The sequence below is a fragment of the Ammodytes marinus genome (assembly GCF_949987685.1).
Source record: "Ammodytes marinus genome assembly, chromosome: 11".
NCBI lineage: Eukaryota > Metazoa > Chordata > Actinopteri > Uranoscopiformes > Ammodytidae > Ammodytes > Ammodytes marinus.
Genome location: NC_137215.1, coordinates 30,135,741 through 30,151,986, shown reverse-complemented (window position 1 = coordinate 30,151,986; position 16,246 = coordinate 30,135,741). Strand labels below are relative to the sequence as shown.

The 16,246-nt window shown below is 41.9% G+C and overlaps 1 protein-coding gene across 1 annotated transcript in view; it reads right to left on the bottom strand.

Moving 5' to 3' along the window:
* ttc27 (tetratricopeptide repeat domain 27) overlaps positions 1 to 16,246 on the bottom strand; it is a 72,543-nt gene that overhangs the window by 25,239 nt on the left and 31,058 nt on the right. The window contains exons 8-11 of the mRNA XM_080036275.1: positions 9,814 to 9,926; positions 9,274 to 9,340; positions 3,623 to 3,736; positions 2,990 to 3,085 (exon numbers count right to left, since the gene is read on the bottom strand). Coding sequence (XP_079892401.1) covers positions 2,990 to 3,085; positions 3,623 to 3,736; positions 9,274 to 9,340; positions 9,814 to 9,926 — 390 coding nt within the window. The remainder of the gene's footprint in view (positions 1 to 2,989; positions 3,086 to 3,622; positions 3,737 to 9,273; positions 9,341 to 9,813; positions 9,927 to 16,246) is intronic.

Genomic DNA, 16,246 nt, shown 5'->3' with positions numbered 1-16,246 from the left:
CGATTCTGTGAGAAGTGTAGCCTCAGTTTCCTGTTTTTAGCTGACAGGGGTGGCACCCGGTGGGGTCTTCTGTTGCTGTAGCCCATCTGCTTCAAGGTTGGTCATGTTTTGCGTTCAGAGATGGTAGTCTGCATACCCTGGTTGTAACGAGTGGTTATTTGAGTTACTGTTGCCTTTCTATCATCTCGAACCAGTACAGTATGCCCATCCTCCACTGACCTATGAGTTCAACAAGGCATTTTACGTCCACACAAATGCCGCTCACTGGATATCTTTTCTTTTTCGGACCATTCTCTGTAAACCCTAGAGCTGGTTGTGCGTGAAAATCCCAGTAGGTCAGCAGTTTCTGAAATACTCAGACCAGCCCTTCTGGCACCCTCAACATTGCCATGTTCAAAGTCATCTATAACCTCTTTCTTCCCCATTCTGTTGCTCGGTTTTAACCTCAATAAGTTGACCCTTCCAGGTCTACATGCCTAAATGCATTGAGTTTTCTGCCATGTGAACACAGGTTTTCAGAAAGGTGGAGGTGGAGAAAAAGAGATGGTTGTTGTTTTCTCATACTTTGGGAGTCTCTAGTCACACCGGTGACCCATATTAATGTTGAAACATGAAAAAGTGCATTTTGGCATTGAGCAATACTTGCCATAGACACCAGTTTGGTGAAGTAACAGTTAGTCTCAACAATAACAAAATATGGTGTTTTCTGTCCATGGCTGTTGCAGAAATGCCTAATACACGCCTTTTTTTAAATCGAGATGGCCACATGTTATCACATTAAGCCAATTTAATTTTTTCTTCATTGGCTCAGACAGATCAGACTAAGTTGCTCCCCATGACTTGAAGTTGTAAATGTCTAACCGTGTCATACCCGTCTGATCACTATCACATTATACCTTATTAATCCGCTCTCAGAATACAGGACTCCTGTCTGTCCCCACAGTGACAAACAAGTCAGAGGGCTGTAGGTAGGGATGGGAATTGAGAACCAGTTCTTGTTCAGAACCGGTACCTAGTGAACCAATTCCTTGGAATCGTTAACATGCCTGCTTAACGGTTCTGCTTAACGGTTCCGCTTGTTGCAAATGCGTCACGACTTCACACTCGCGCTGCTTTGTTTTGGTTCAGAACGCAGCAAACATGGCGTTGTGGCAGAAGCGGTCTAAAGTTTGGTTGTAATTCAAGCAAAAAGGCAACAATACGGCCACTTGCAATAATTGTAAAGTTTCCATTTCGTCAAACGACACGCGCACAAGCAAGCGTGCAGACTGCGATCCTGACCGTTAAACATTTAAGCGTCCGCTCCACTGCCTTACTAGTCGGCACCAGAATTGCCCATCACTTGGATTTGAACATACAATGTATGAGAATGAACGTGTGTGTAGGCCTAGGTGTGGGCTGATAAAAGACGGAGATACATAAAAAGGCGAGAGCAGCATAAAGCAAAGCAAAAAGGATTTCTTGAGCGCTGTCTACTCTCGTTCATCAGCTGTTATTGCTGCCTTTACGCACGGCGGTGGGGACGAACCCAAAACAACACACAGCGGGACTCGGCGGTCCGGTGATAAGCAAACGTTTAACAAGACACTTTATAAAGACAGTAAGACACACTTAAAATAACGATCCCTGCCCATACAAAAAGCTCTGCCTTGGATTACTTGATGGAGCGATCGATGTGTATAAAACCATTCGCTACGTGTGTCTGATGACGGGCCATTATATTAATAATAAACAGCACGCTGCACATAAGAACAGCATGTACATTGTAAAGCTGAGATGGAGCGGTGACTCCTCTTTGCTGGCGTGGTGAAGAATAAGCAAAGCGATAGATTCTCGTTTAGCCTTTATGGCGTATTTATTCTCTTCTTGAATAGCCTACTACTGTGCAGTCAGTTCAACAACAACGTACAACATGACAGTTTGACCTGAGGCGTTCTTTCCACGGACCTATAAAGAAAGGGTTCCTTCACTTGAACGTGGTGACATCATCACGTTGCCCTTTCAGAGTAAGGGCACAATCATCATAAAATAACACTTAACATACATTAAAGATCTCGTACCCTTCCTGAGAGGGCAAACATGATGATTTTTCTGCATAAAAATTGTTAATTTTCCAAAGTTGATAGTTGGTCTTATCTTTTCAAAAGACTTGTTTGTATTTATTATGTCAATTGAATTTGTTTCAAGTGCAAATGAGCACTGTTAATATTCCAAAAGGCACAAGCTCTTCCTTGACTGTTTTCAGTCTGTGTTTTTAGTTTTCAGGGCACATAATGGCATTTGGGCTTAAAAGCCAAACATTAATTTTTTTGTCTGGACCAATTAATGTGAAAATTGACAGTTTCCTAATCCTAAAGTAGCCTACTCTTGATACTCTTTCAAGGCACAGACTAGACACACCTCTGATCAGATATTAAAGAGAGATAATACAAACAAACTAATTTGTACTCATTCTCTCTACCAAAGAAGATCGATAAGGAATCGGATCGATAAGCAGAATCGGAACCGGAACCGGAATCGTTAAATTCTTATCAATTCCCATCCCTAGCTGTAGGGCCTTCTCTTATCGCGCCCCTTTCCTTTGGAATAACCTCCACATTGACGTCAGACAATCTGACTGTGTTGAATCTTTGTAATAACTTTCAATTAGAGCTTCAGTCCCACAGGACTTGTTCCTTTTACTATTATCATTCTGAAGGGTTGGTTTCAGTCTCAATCAATCTCCTAACCCTAGTCAATGTTTTGCCTGCTGATATGACTAATACTCTTGAGCAGGGGTTAGCAAATGTAAGCATACTAACACACGTAAAGACATAACTCATAAACATAAGCATGCTAGAACTGTCATTAGAGACTTGTTAGCATGCCAAATCCAATGTTAGAATATATCTTAAAACGCAACCACTCACTCCGATTTTCTCTCGGTTTAAAATGGAAAAACATTCAAATTAGAAAAAATTAGCTTCTGAAAAACATGGATGTTTGTTACCTGGACAACCCATCTGGGCGGGGCTTGGCAGCAGTAGAAGACCTTGAGCCGCTCGGTCACAGGACAGCTCTTGTTTTCAAAGTGGTCGACTATCGCCTGGAAAAGCAAAACAGTTGAACTAATGTGCAGCTGCTCTGTTAATACTCCACAACATGCACTACATTCTGCAGAATACTGGATTTCCACATGTTGTGATTTTGTTCACCAACAGATTTGTTCATATCATGTTACAAAATGGTTTGGAAAGTAACTTCTGTCTATTGAGATGCAGCCATCCTCAGTAAAAATTGAATTAACTGACCCGAAGACAATTTACAAAACTAGTTTACAAAACTAAACGGATATGAAGATACCATAAAATAAAAATAAAAACATCAGTCAAAAGGTGCTGGTAAGTGGCAAATATATGAAAACAAGGAAAAAATACCACACACAATGTGGCTACATACTTGAGACAAGAGGGACTAGCAGTATTTCAGTTACTATGAGTAAGGCGTTTCACAACGTAAACAATTTGCCTGATGTGTGTGTGTGTGTGTGTGTGTGTGTGTGTGTGTGTGTGTGTGTGTGTGTGTGTGTGTGTGCATGTTATACATACAGTATAATATCACACACACATATCCTTTTCCTTACCTGGGTTTGCATCATGGCTCTCTCAACACATCGGGTGATCCCTCTTTCCAGTTTGGTTCTCAGACAAAGCGCTGTGACTTCTACAGCCCAGAATTTAGGCTGAGAGAGGATACACTGCAGAGAGAGAGAGAGAGAGAGATGTGAAGGACATTGGGGTTGGATAGTCTTTTACACCAATACATGAGTCAACAAGATCATGTGTAACAGATCATGACTAGCCCCTAGAATTTGTCCAATTCTTATGACTTCAAAGTCATCGTGGGTTTGTTTAAATGATGTCAGAGTACAGTCAAGGGTGTCCCGTTACTAACTAGCAGTGGTTCTGTTCTGGTCACACAAGGCCAAAATCTTCATCTAAAATGTTTTATTTTGCAGCCCTTAATCCAATGGTTGTGATAGTTCAGACTGACATAGCCCGAGTGCTGCCTCTTGCATAGCTTGAAACATACACATACAACCATGTATCAGATGCTCTGGTGTTGAGATTATCTGATTAGCATGGCTTTGCTTGCTACTAGCGTCCTGCCTTTTTTTTAATAGTTTACTTGTAGGTTAATAGGGTCAGTATTAGTTCATGCTGATGAGTGAGTTAGGTTTAGGAGCGCCCCCTGCTGGACCACAAGCTAATCTGTTGCTCATATGGACTCTTAGGTCATTAAGGCCAGGACACACCAGTCCGACTACCCGAAAATGGAGACTGCCGATTCAGGGAGCTCCAGTCTTCCCGTCGCGGCCGAAAAAGTGCAAAGAACACACCAAACCGACTGCTGACTTTCCGTACGCTCTGCGCTTGCGCGGGACGTAATGTCTCCATAACAGCAGGCGGCGCTAATCTGTATTGTGGCCTGAAAAAATACGGAAGCCGGAAATGATCTCTAGATCATAAACATGGATAGAAATACGTATTTATATTTATGGAACATAAAGAGCACCATTTTTAGCAGAGAGTGTCGAGCATGGTGTCGAGCAGTCAACAAGGGTTGATGCATGTGAGTACTCGCTGAACGAAACAAACAAACAAACACATTAAAACGATGGCTAACTGTTGTTAGCTGTTTATGCTACCCGCCTCACTTCCGGGCTTCACTGATTCGCTAGCCCTCCACAAATCAAATTGCTCTAACTGAATGACTGCCCGCCGCCGATTGAACATGTTCAATCGGCGGCTCAAAAGAAGCCCAACGACATCTATTGACACCGATTTCACGGCACACACCAAACAGATTCGTGTCCCCGCCCCCTCGAAACTCTACGACGGCAATTATCGGGCCGGTGTGTCCTGGCCTTTAGAGTTCTTCCTAAGTTTGAGCCTGAAGTGACAGCCCCATTCTGAACATCTACACACGTCGGCAGATGTCAGGGTTATTATCTTCAGGGTCTGCAAAGCTTTAGGTGTCGGCCATTTTAAGATAAACAAGGGTGTTTTTCAATATCCAGAAAGAACTCTCTCCAGCGCATTGTGACTCAGTCTAGATGTAACACAGTTTGGTTGATATAGCAGACTTGGCATGGTGAGGAATCATGTGTTTGGAGGTGTTGGGTACGGTTCAAACTGAGCAGACGTGAGGGGCATCCAGAATGGACCTACTGTCACAGGCTGCCCTATATGCAACAATCTTTTAAAAGCACATTCAGATTGAGTGAGGCATGGCAAGCTATGTCCGCCGTCAGACAAAGCTATTTGATGATCTGTGCGGTAATGCTTAATGGTTTTAACGTGCTGGCATCTGAACATAAGTGTGATCACTAAGTAATCCTCTTTGTGTGACTTTCAGCTGGTTGTGTATGCTGGTGCCATAAAGGGAGTGTAGATACAACCTTAAAAATCAACACAATAATGTTCAGTGCAAGACTTTGATAAGAATAGCAAGCAACACAAATACTACTTCCTGTTTTGATTTAGTTAATTCCCTTAATCAGAGTCCAAACAAAAGGATGATTGAGGAAAAACACAGAGTATATAGGGGAGAGTGGCCTAAGTTGTGCCATTTTTTACTCAAAGTGATTTTAAAGTGAGGCCTTGACAATTATGTCTCCAACTCAAATATGTACATATATTTCAGGATGTTGTGCATCCCTGGCAGTAAAAACTTTGGATCTGGAATAAACTGTTTAAGAAATGTAGCTTTCGGAAAAAAAGTTGTCTCTTGTAAGTTGTGCCACAAGAGAGAATACCATGGGGTAAATTGTGACATTGATATATATCTCATAAACTGTAATGCAAGACAAATCCATTAGACAATCACTTATTTAAGGTTTATTTAAAGTAAATAAAGTAAATATTTTACAAAGATTGAAGGACAATTTTCTTAAACAAGGCCTAGCAGATCTAATGGTTTTACCTGCAAAGCTCACAATGACAAAGTCACCATCATCATCTTTCTGGCCATCTGAACTCTCATCAGTGGTGTTGTTAAGTGGAATGGAGATGTCAGTCTCTTCTGAGCTACTGTAGACAGTCACTTTCTTTTGGTGACCAGCGTATAGCCATGCCAATGGCACAACTCTCAGAAATGTACTTTGCACTAGCTGCTCCGCCCTAGTAGAACCAACTACCACCTGGCATATGCGATTCCCTCTGAAAACCCATCTGTACACCCTGGTTTTTCCTCCCCATTAACCATTGTACCTCTGCACTACTATCTTTATTTATATGTGGATGTCTGGGCTTTATGTCTTTTATTTTTGTTATTGTTATTTTACCTTCATTTTTTACCTACTGAATGCACTATGTTCAGTGCAAACTGTTATAAATGTGCTTTTATAAATAAATTTTACTTACTTACTTACTTACTTATAACTCACCCCAGGCGCTCTGGCACAAATCACCCCAACCCCAGACTTTTGGATAATAAGCATGATGCAGCAGTTTAGGGCTGACATCGTGCTAACTATATAGACACAAAGTGTAGCATACTAAAGCACTAAAACATGTGTCAAATGTTTTCAAACGTGTCTATAATTGTTCAGACACAATAATCAAAAAACCTTGATCATGGAAATTTTACTTTGAAAGGCAAAAAACAGTTTTTTGAGCTTAAATGTGCTTATATCTTATTCCATGTTTCTCCCTTCTTTACAGGATGAGTCAAATGGATGGCTCTTCTTAAATATGTGGTCACATTTCCAATTTCTTGTATGGTTTTCTAGAAACAAGGGGTGGCACAACTTCCCCACCGGCACAACTTAGGCCACTCTCCCCTACTGTTCAAAATCAGTACTCATTGTGCAAATAACATGAACACAGAGCAGGTTAGTCAGTTCAAGTTTGCCACAGACACTCAACAGCAGCCTCCACTGGCTGGACTGGATGCACACCAGGGCTGGGGGATTTGACCTCAATAACGATAACTGAACGATTATTTAGTTTTTGTTTTCTGCCCACATAGTTCACTGATAAGGTTTGCTGGGATATTATTTTTTACAATTAAAGAGTGCATCTTTTTGATTGAAAAATGTTTTAAGGAAATACACAAATTAACTATTTATGGTTATTTAGTGAATATCTTAAACCGAAATCAAAGCATTGCTGGAAATTAAAAGAGGTCACATTTTAGTTTTAATTAAAAATGTTTTATAAAACAGTAGAAAAAAAAGTTTTTCATGCAAACAAAACAAATCCTCTTAACGATTGCCATGTGGAAACATTTCAATGGAACACTACTGATTGCATTAAGAGAATGTTTAGAAAAAAATCTAAATAATCTAAATGGGCAAGATTACCTCGGTTTGGATTTTTCTTTCAATTAATTGCCCAGCCCTAGTGCACACTACTATGGTGCATGTAACCAAATGTCTCGTCTGATTTCTGCTGGCACATAGGAGAGTTGTGGTTGGCATCAGTGCGAGTTGGTGGCTGATAGTAGTATTCAATGAGGCCATTATATTTAGAGAAGACGTTTCAGATGGTCGCAGCTGTGGATGAAGACAGCCAGACATGTGACAACCATCTAACCAGCCTGCAGATTCCTGGATCTACATGTAGGCTGGGAAGATGCCTGCTCACAGAGCCAGCAGCTGCCCAAAGCTTCCCCATCCCACACATTGTTTAAGCTGAGCTCACAGTGCGATGGATGGACCATAACCACAAACCAACAGCTTAAAGCTGCAGTTGATCATTTCAGCCGTTGGGATCCCAACGGCTGTTTTCCCAACGCTCTACCTGCTGTAGCTCCTCCCTCTGAACGACAGCTACGCGCGTTCATGTGAATTCAGTTACATTGACAGGAGACAAACACCATGTCCGATTCCGAGGTGATTAAACATTAGTAATGATAACTACATACGTACATATTGAGCATACATTTTAATCACAGACATACCATGTATGTTAGCTTAAAATCATTGTAAGTGTGCTGGTAGGCCTAACAAAAGTAACAGCCAGGCAAGATAGCAAACTAATTGTAACAGAGCGGAGAGGTGTGTGTGTGTGTATCTCCTACTATATGCTCCTGCTCTGACCGCAGCTGGGAGGGGCTGGGAGGGGCTGCTGCGCGAGGAGCGCAGCCCGCTCTGTCATAGTGTGTGTGTAGGAGTTACACACACACCTCTCCGCTTGTTGAGAAGAGGTGAGGTGATACTTGCTTTGGCGAAAAAAGTCACCAATAACACCAGAAAAAAAAGCTAGATTTGTCGCTTGTCGCTGTTTTGAAAAAAAAAGTCGCCAGGGGGGCTGAAAAGTCACTAAATATAGCGACAAAATCGCTTTGAGTTGGCAACACTGAGCACAGGACAAGGGCTATATAGAGCCAGCGGCAGGCAGAGGAAGGGGACGAGGTCGCGGTCGGAGAGGTCTTGATGTGATAAGGCAAGAAGACATGGCCGGTGTACTTTATTTCAAGCTCTCTCCGTCCCCCTTTCAGCAGTTAACTTTTCAACATTCGTCTTTCCTCGTTTTTTTGCTGTCTTAGCGGTGTTAGGTGTTGGTATCCTGGGAATGGTAAATTGAGGGTTCGTTTGTGAAGACATTGCTACTCGCTGTCCGCCGTAGTAGCCTTGTACCAAACAGTAGGCTAGTGTCAGACTGCTAGGGTCGTGAACGCTCACGCAACTGACGTATCAACGTCGTTGCCAAGGTCCCACATCCAATAATAACGGAGAATCTGACCTCGCTCTGATTGGTCAAAATTAACATGAGCGGTGGCAATTTTGGGGGGCAGCACACAGAGGCAGGGGGGAGCAAAGTGATAAAAAAATATTTTCAGACCACTCCACCTACATATAGCTGAATGGCTATTATGACAGTTTTGCCAAATATTACAGTAAAAAAACTCTCAACTGCAGCTTTAAGTATACAAGCTTCAAAGACTGATTTATTACATCTCCAGGTGGACAGACAGTCAATCTCTTTTTACTTGACAAGTAAAAACAGATTCAGGACAAAGCATTTATTTTCAAACTGTTTCTCTGAAGTGAACTGCATGACAAAAATGTGTTATTTTATATATACTATTGTTACTACAGTGTTCTTTTACATCAGAAAGTCAACAGTCGCATCAAATCTAAAGCTTGATGATGGTATGAGAACCAATACGTTATTCATGAAGTGAGTATAAGTGTGAATGAATGTATTAATACTGGATTAAACAGTGAAAGAAACTGAGCATCCGTTACTACAATTTAATTAAACAAAAAAATTAAGAATTACTTACGGATGTGAAGGCCAGGAGTTCCTCTGAAGTCAGTTTGTGTACAGGGTTATTCTTCTGGAAGTCAGTGCTGCAAGACAACACTTTAGGTCAACAGTATATACATTTTGACACAAGACTTAAGCCCTGTCAATACTTTTCACATTGCTTGACAGCGGATTCATCTGGTTGTACAGGGAAAGCAGTTTCATTCGCACAGAAAACAAAAGGTCCGCGCCAGTCTTGCCTACAGTAGATCAAAGTTAATACCACACTATGGCAACACACAAGCTCGAAACTCATCACCAGAATGTATGAACAGAAAGTGCAATACGTGTCTGTATTAGCCTACAATATTCCTTTGTTGAACAGTTCTCTTCTTCTTTATATTCTTCTCGGCAAATGCCACCGGCTGGACAGGAGTGTGGAGCTACCATATTCATGTGCGGAAAATGAATGTTAAGTGTTCTATTATACCTTGCCGATTGGTTCTTTTTATACGTCATCCTTTTACAGTAGACTCAGGGCCACCAGGTAGTTGTGATTTAGTGCGGCAGAACTTACCAGAGGCCCAGGATAATGGCCTGCTCCTCTGCACTGAGGTCAGGCAGCTCATGCTCATTTGGCTCGGCTAAGTTGATCGTATCCAGCCGCGTGTCATCGCCTAGACTGCAGTCCTGTAACCATGGAGACACACACATGAAGCTTGTTGTACGCACATTCTGCAACAATAGATCATGGCACATTAATACAACCCAGTGAGCCAACATGCCCATCCATCCATCCATCCATCCATCGATATAGGATAGATAAAGTGGTTTCTATACATGGTGCTTAGGGGGTGTTCTGAGGTAGCACTGTGATCACTATGTCATACAGAGGATCAGTGTTGGGGTAACGGGGTAATCTAACTAATTACTTTTTCCGTCGTTACAACGCCGTTATCGTTACTGAACGTTAAATGTGGTGCGTTACTATGAATTGATTGAATAAACTGTGTAATCCGAACGCACCCCTGGCTCCATACTGCACAAACTGCTAGTGGGGAGACCGGTGTGTTTTAAGATGTGTTTTATTCAGTGTGGATGACATTATAACTGTCAGTTAGCGCCGTCACGTCAGTCAGCCGGAGTGCCTGTTTAGTGAAGTTTCTTTATCTCTCTGTTGTGCGAGTGTGCACGTTGCCGCAGTAACCACCTATCAATCCACGGTTGAAACGTGCTCTCCCCGAGTTTGTTTGCATCGCCCTTGTGAGTAAGTGCATGGAGTTTCCCGATCTCTATAAATGATCATTTATGCACGTTATTAAACGGCCGCGATTCGCCGGTTGCAACAGCTGTTTAGCGTGTCATCACGAGCCGAATATTGCTATTATTCTTTTCCTGGGATCTGTATGCTGCTGTGCATGTTAAAGAAGGAAATAAACATAGGATAAATCCTTACTCCTCCTCTCATCGTCTCATGCTTCATAGTCTGACGTTTTTGGCCTCAAGTGGTGATTTAGCCGACACCCCTGAAGTGAATCCAGTGATATAGCAGATCAGCACGGTACATTCAGCAGTTTCCTCTACTACTTTTGTTGAGAACAAAATACTTGAAGTGCAGGATAAACCTCTTGCTGTCTGTTGATGTGCAATAAATATTGAAGGTTATGTAGCCTACAAGTAGGCCTACCTGTCTGTGCTACTCATTTCAACTGACTTGTGAAAACTGCTCAGAAAAATCCAAATTTTGACAACTTTTTTTATTTTGCGGCAGTGGCGAAGTGGGTAGGGAGAGGTCCCCGTCTCCCCGCCACATGTCGAAGTGTCCCTGAGCAAGACACTGAACCCCAAATTGCTCCCGATGGTTCAGAGAGCGCCTTGCATGGCAGCTACTGCCATCAGTGTATGAGTGTGTGTATGAATGGGTGAATGTGGTAAGATATGTAAAGCGCTTTGGGGCTGAGAAAATCGGCTAGAAGGAGCTATATAAGTCAAGTCCATTTACCATTTATTTTTTTACAGTAGGCTAACGCAAATAGTTACTTTCCCTGGTAACTAGTTACTTCTATTATAAAGTAATTCAGTTACTAACTCAGTTACTTTTTGGAACAATTAGTGAGTAACTATAACTAACTACTTTTTTAAAGTAACGTTCCCAACACTGCAGAGGATACATTAAATTACAGCCAAGGACCAAGGGGAGATCCAGCAGGGACCTGTCCATGAATCTTCCCAGCAAATTATAGTCTGCCCTTTCTTCCACACTGCTGCAGAAAAAAGCAAAACACATTCCAAACCCTTACGCTATGAACATTTGGTTTGGCCCCAGCAACAAGAAACTCTACATCAGACTTGCCCTCATTAGAATAACACAACACAATAAACACAGGAGCAGAAAAATGGTCAATATTTCCCTGCTGGCAGTGTGCTTTGGATTGGCCAGTGCATTGTCTCCTCTCTTGCTGGATAGAAAAGGCTGGTGAGCTCCGGTTAATGACAGCTTTGATCCAGCCCATTTACTCCAGCAGTAATGAGGGCCGTTAGTGGTCTGAGGCACAGCACAAAATACCTTGAGCTGGCCCACAGTATCCAACAACTTTGAACCATAGAACACTCCCCCCACCATGCAAGTTATTTCATTTGAATACAAATTTGCTTTTGCAGCCATGGTGAATGTTAACAGTATTTTTCCAAATAAAATGTAATATGTTTAATAAGATTTTTTACATGCCACATATAATAGCCATACTGGCCCAAGTATGGAGTATGGAATTGGAATGGAATGATGGATCCTACAATATCTCTTGAAAACTCTTCTAACATGTGAACTCTTCTAACATGCGACATAAAAAAGCTGTGCACCATGGGTGATCGGGCCTTTTCTGCTGCTGCCCCTAGACTATGGAACGCCCTCCCTGACCACCTGAGGGCCCCACAGACTACAGCTCTTTTTAAACGGAACCTCAAAACACATCTCTTTAAAAGAGCATTTAGCTAAACTTTCTTTGAGGTTCCCCCTTTTTAAGCACTTTGAGATTCTTGAATATAAAGTGCATTATAAATAAAATGTATTATTATTATTATTATTATTATTATTATTATTATTATTATTATTATTATTATTATTATTATTATTATTATTATTATGTGTGTTTTAGTCCCAAACTAGATGGCAGAAGCCAGCAGTGGAAGGTCAATGAATTTGATGAAAAGCAAGCAGGACAAAAAAGGAGAGAGAAGAACAGTGATTGACTGAGCTGGTTCCCAGAATAGAACAGAGGTTTTGTAGGAGTGAGAAAAATGCACAAGATAGATAAATGAGAGACCTATGAGGTATGACAGATGGAAATTAGACAATCACAGTGCAGTGTGTGTGTGTGTGTGTGTGTGTGTGTTTGTGTGTGTGGCTGTGTTGAAAGGTGTGCGTGTGCGTGCGTGCGTGTTTAAGAACTCTGAAAGCACATTTATTCCTCTGCTCTCAGGGTTCGACATAACGTATAGCCCGATGGCCCGGGGCCAGTAAAATCATATGCAGGGAAAGTTGATTGGCCAGTCACTGTCCCGCCCGGGCCAGTGACTGGCCAATCACAGTTCAGTATCTTTTTGTAGACTACATCATGGTTCATTGAAATGCGCGTTGAGAGTCGTAATGAAAGCAGTGTTTATTTAAGACTCAATATAATAAACCTAATATAAAATATATTTTTGGGCTTGTTCGGAGTTAGAGCCAGTGTTTTGGTTTCACACCGCCAGAGAGCCTGCTCCGGGCCGTGAAAACCGGGGGAACTCATACCCCAGGATTGAGCAGGGTTTGATAAGAACTGCTTGCGCCAGCGGCTGGGGGAGGGATTATCCTGACCAACCAGAGCAACTCAAACCTCATGCCCGCCATATTTAAAAACACCGCTACTACGAGACGTAATTACCGAACGTAGCGATCAAATTGACCGGCGAGAATACGCTGTATGGGTCCTGTTTGCTTAAGAAAGCAAAGCGAGAGCCAACACGTGTAAAAATAAGACGTATTCGCCGCTGTTGTTGTGCTTAAAGCTAGCGGTAGCTTTAGCGTTAGCCACAAGAGCAGCGGCGTCGGGTGACGTACACACACGTTTACAGTGACGTCATGACGTTGCTCTCTTGCCGGCTCCATGGCTGTCTCCGGTCGATGTGAAACCAACCGGTTCATAACTGGGATAAGGCTGTAACCAGTTTTGAACTGACCCCAACACCAGCCTGGAACTGACTCTTGGTTCATTTTGGTGTGAAAGGCCTATGTGTGCCTAGAGACTGCCAAAATATAAAAAAATAACAATCTCTCCTTTTCTCACTCTCCCCCTTTCTGAAACCCCCACCCCTCCCCCCCAATATACTCGAGTCAGAATTCTCGCCGACTATTACGTCACAGTCGGCACAGCCACATCCCCATATTTTCTTTATATGTCCATGCTTCCCCCCACATTAGTAACCAGAAACGTCCACCGTATGATAAAATTTCGCTCGGAAAGACAGCGATGTTGCTTTCCCCGCTAAGCGACAAGATGCCCATAGTACAGCCTGAATGTTACATACACCAACACAGAATGCTTTTGCTCATACTCCACTAATTTATCTTAACCACAGCCGTCTATTAATGCCTCGTTTTTAATAACACAACGGATAGGAAGCTACTTGTGCTTTTTTTTAAACGGTGAAACTAAAATAATTGTTTTTATTGGTATTTTTGCCTGCCTGGTGTATAGCTATTAGCTTTGGGACAAGCAACCAGCGTTTGCTCACAACACGCTGTTTATATTCCCCACAGCAGTCTGACAAAGCCTCGTTTTTAGCAAGACAAAGCATAGGAAGGTAATAGAGTCGAAGTCTAGCTTTGAAGCTAATTTTTTCACTGATTTTCGTGATATTTTTAGCCGTTAGCTTCCGAGCTAGCTTCGGGAAAAGCATTGATATTTTGCCCATAACAAGCTCTTTATATTCTCCACAGCAGTCTGAAAATGCCTCTTTTTTAGCCAGACAAAGCATAGGAAGGTAATAGAGTTTAAGTCTAACTTTGAAGCTCATTCTTTCACTGATTTTCGTGATATTCCGTTAGCACGGAAGCTAACGGCTAAAAGTACAGGCACTGTGGACAGGCTACTACTACAGGCTATGGACCCGTCGCTTCCAGAGAGGGGCGGGGGCAGCTCAAAGATTGTATATTTACGAGGGGAGCTGCAGCTCGGTTTAAAAAATAGGCAATCATGAGATTAGCTGAACATCAGGGTATACAGGCATACTACAATAAATTATCTGAACGGTTTTTTCAGCAAACAACTAAAGAAAAACGTATTAGGGACCTCTAAGACCATATAATATTGACTGAAAAGTGTATAATATGTGAGCTTTAAGCAATGCAGCTCAGGGTTCACAAACTTTTGCAGATACAACATTTGTCAAATAATTTGTTTTATCTGTTTTAACAGTTGATTTCTGGAAAAGAAAATGTTTAAATTGATAAACAAACATCTGTTATTTCATATAAAAAATACTGGTATTGATCAAAATGATTTAATAATGTTTAAAATAAATAAAATTCCAAAAGGCTCAAGGGGTTCACAAACTTTCACACAGCACTGTATATTTCAGGGTGTTGTGCATCCCTGGCAATAAAAACTTTGGATCTGGAATATACTGTTGAAGAAATATAGCTTTCGGAAAAATAAGTTGTGCTGTTGGAGAGAATACCATGGGGTAAATCGTACCATTGATATATATATCTCATAAACTGTAATGCAAGACAAATCCATTAGACAATAACTTATCTAAGGTTTATTTAAAGTAAATAAAGTAAATATTTTACAAAGATTGAAGGACAATTTTCTTAAACAAGGCCTAGCAGATCTAATGGTTTTACCTGCAACGCTCACAATGACAAAGTCACCATCATCATCTTTCTGGCCATCTGAACTCTCATCGATGGTGTCGTTAAGTGGAATGGAGATGTCACTCTTCTGAGCTACTGTAGACAATCACTTTCTTTTGGTGACCAGCGTATGCCCTTGTAGAACCAACTGCCACCTGGCATATGCGATTCAGCAACAACACGCGGGCACAGCAGGGACCCTCACCACCGGTTCTGACTCTGAGCCCCCACGACGTGAGACGGAACCTGCAGCACATCAACCCCAACAAAGCTACTGGACCTGACGGAGTACCAGGGCGGGTTCTCAAGCACTGTGCAGCAGAGCTGACTGCGGTGCTCACGGACCTGTTTAACACCTCCCTGCTGCAGGCCTCCGTGCCCACATGTCTCAAGACAGCCACAATCATCCCTGTCCCAAAACAATCAGCCATCAGGTCCCTCAATGACTATCGGCCAGTGGCGCTGACACCAGTGGTGATGAAGTGCTTCGAATGTCTGGTACTGGGGCACTTGAAGAACAGCATCCGCCCTCCTTAGCAGTGGTGTCACAAGGCTGTTTTATTCGGGGCTAAAGCCCCGGATCTAATTTGATTAGGCCCAAATCTTTTTATATATATATATTCAAATCCCGTTTGAGGGATAATTTCGGATTCCAGGTGAATTATGAAAACAGTGATAGACGTGTGGAACAATGTCGGCACACAGGTTATTGTTTCACCGCGATCGCTTATGTAGGAGGCAACACGTCGAACATGCATACGCATTTGAAAAGGCACCATCAGGTGTTTGGCTACTCTCACCATTACTGTGAAGAAAAACGAGCTGGGCAAAACCCAGACATCATTTTCTTTTTTATACTGAATATAAACAAGCTGTCATTTAATTAATGCTGCAGTAGCACTTTTATTTGATAATTTTTATATTTATAAGAGCACTTTAGAGTTTAAGAGAGCTGCAGCAATATTTTATTTTTTTAAAGTCAAAAAGATCCTTAAAGATGACATAGCCTTTGTTTACACCAGCTTACAGAGCCTGCTGAGCATTAACACTATATTTTTTCATTGCAATTTTAGTTTTTGCTGCACCTACACTGGTATTTAATAAGTATTTTATT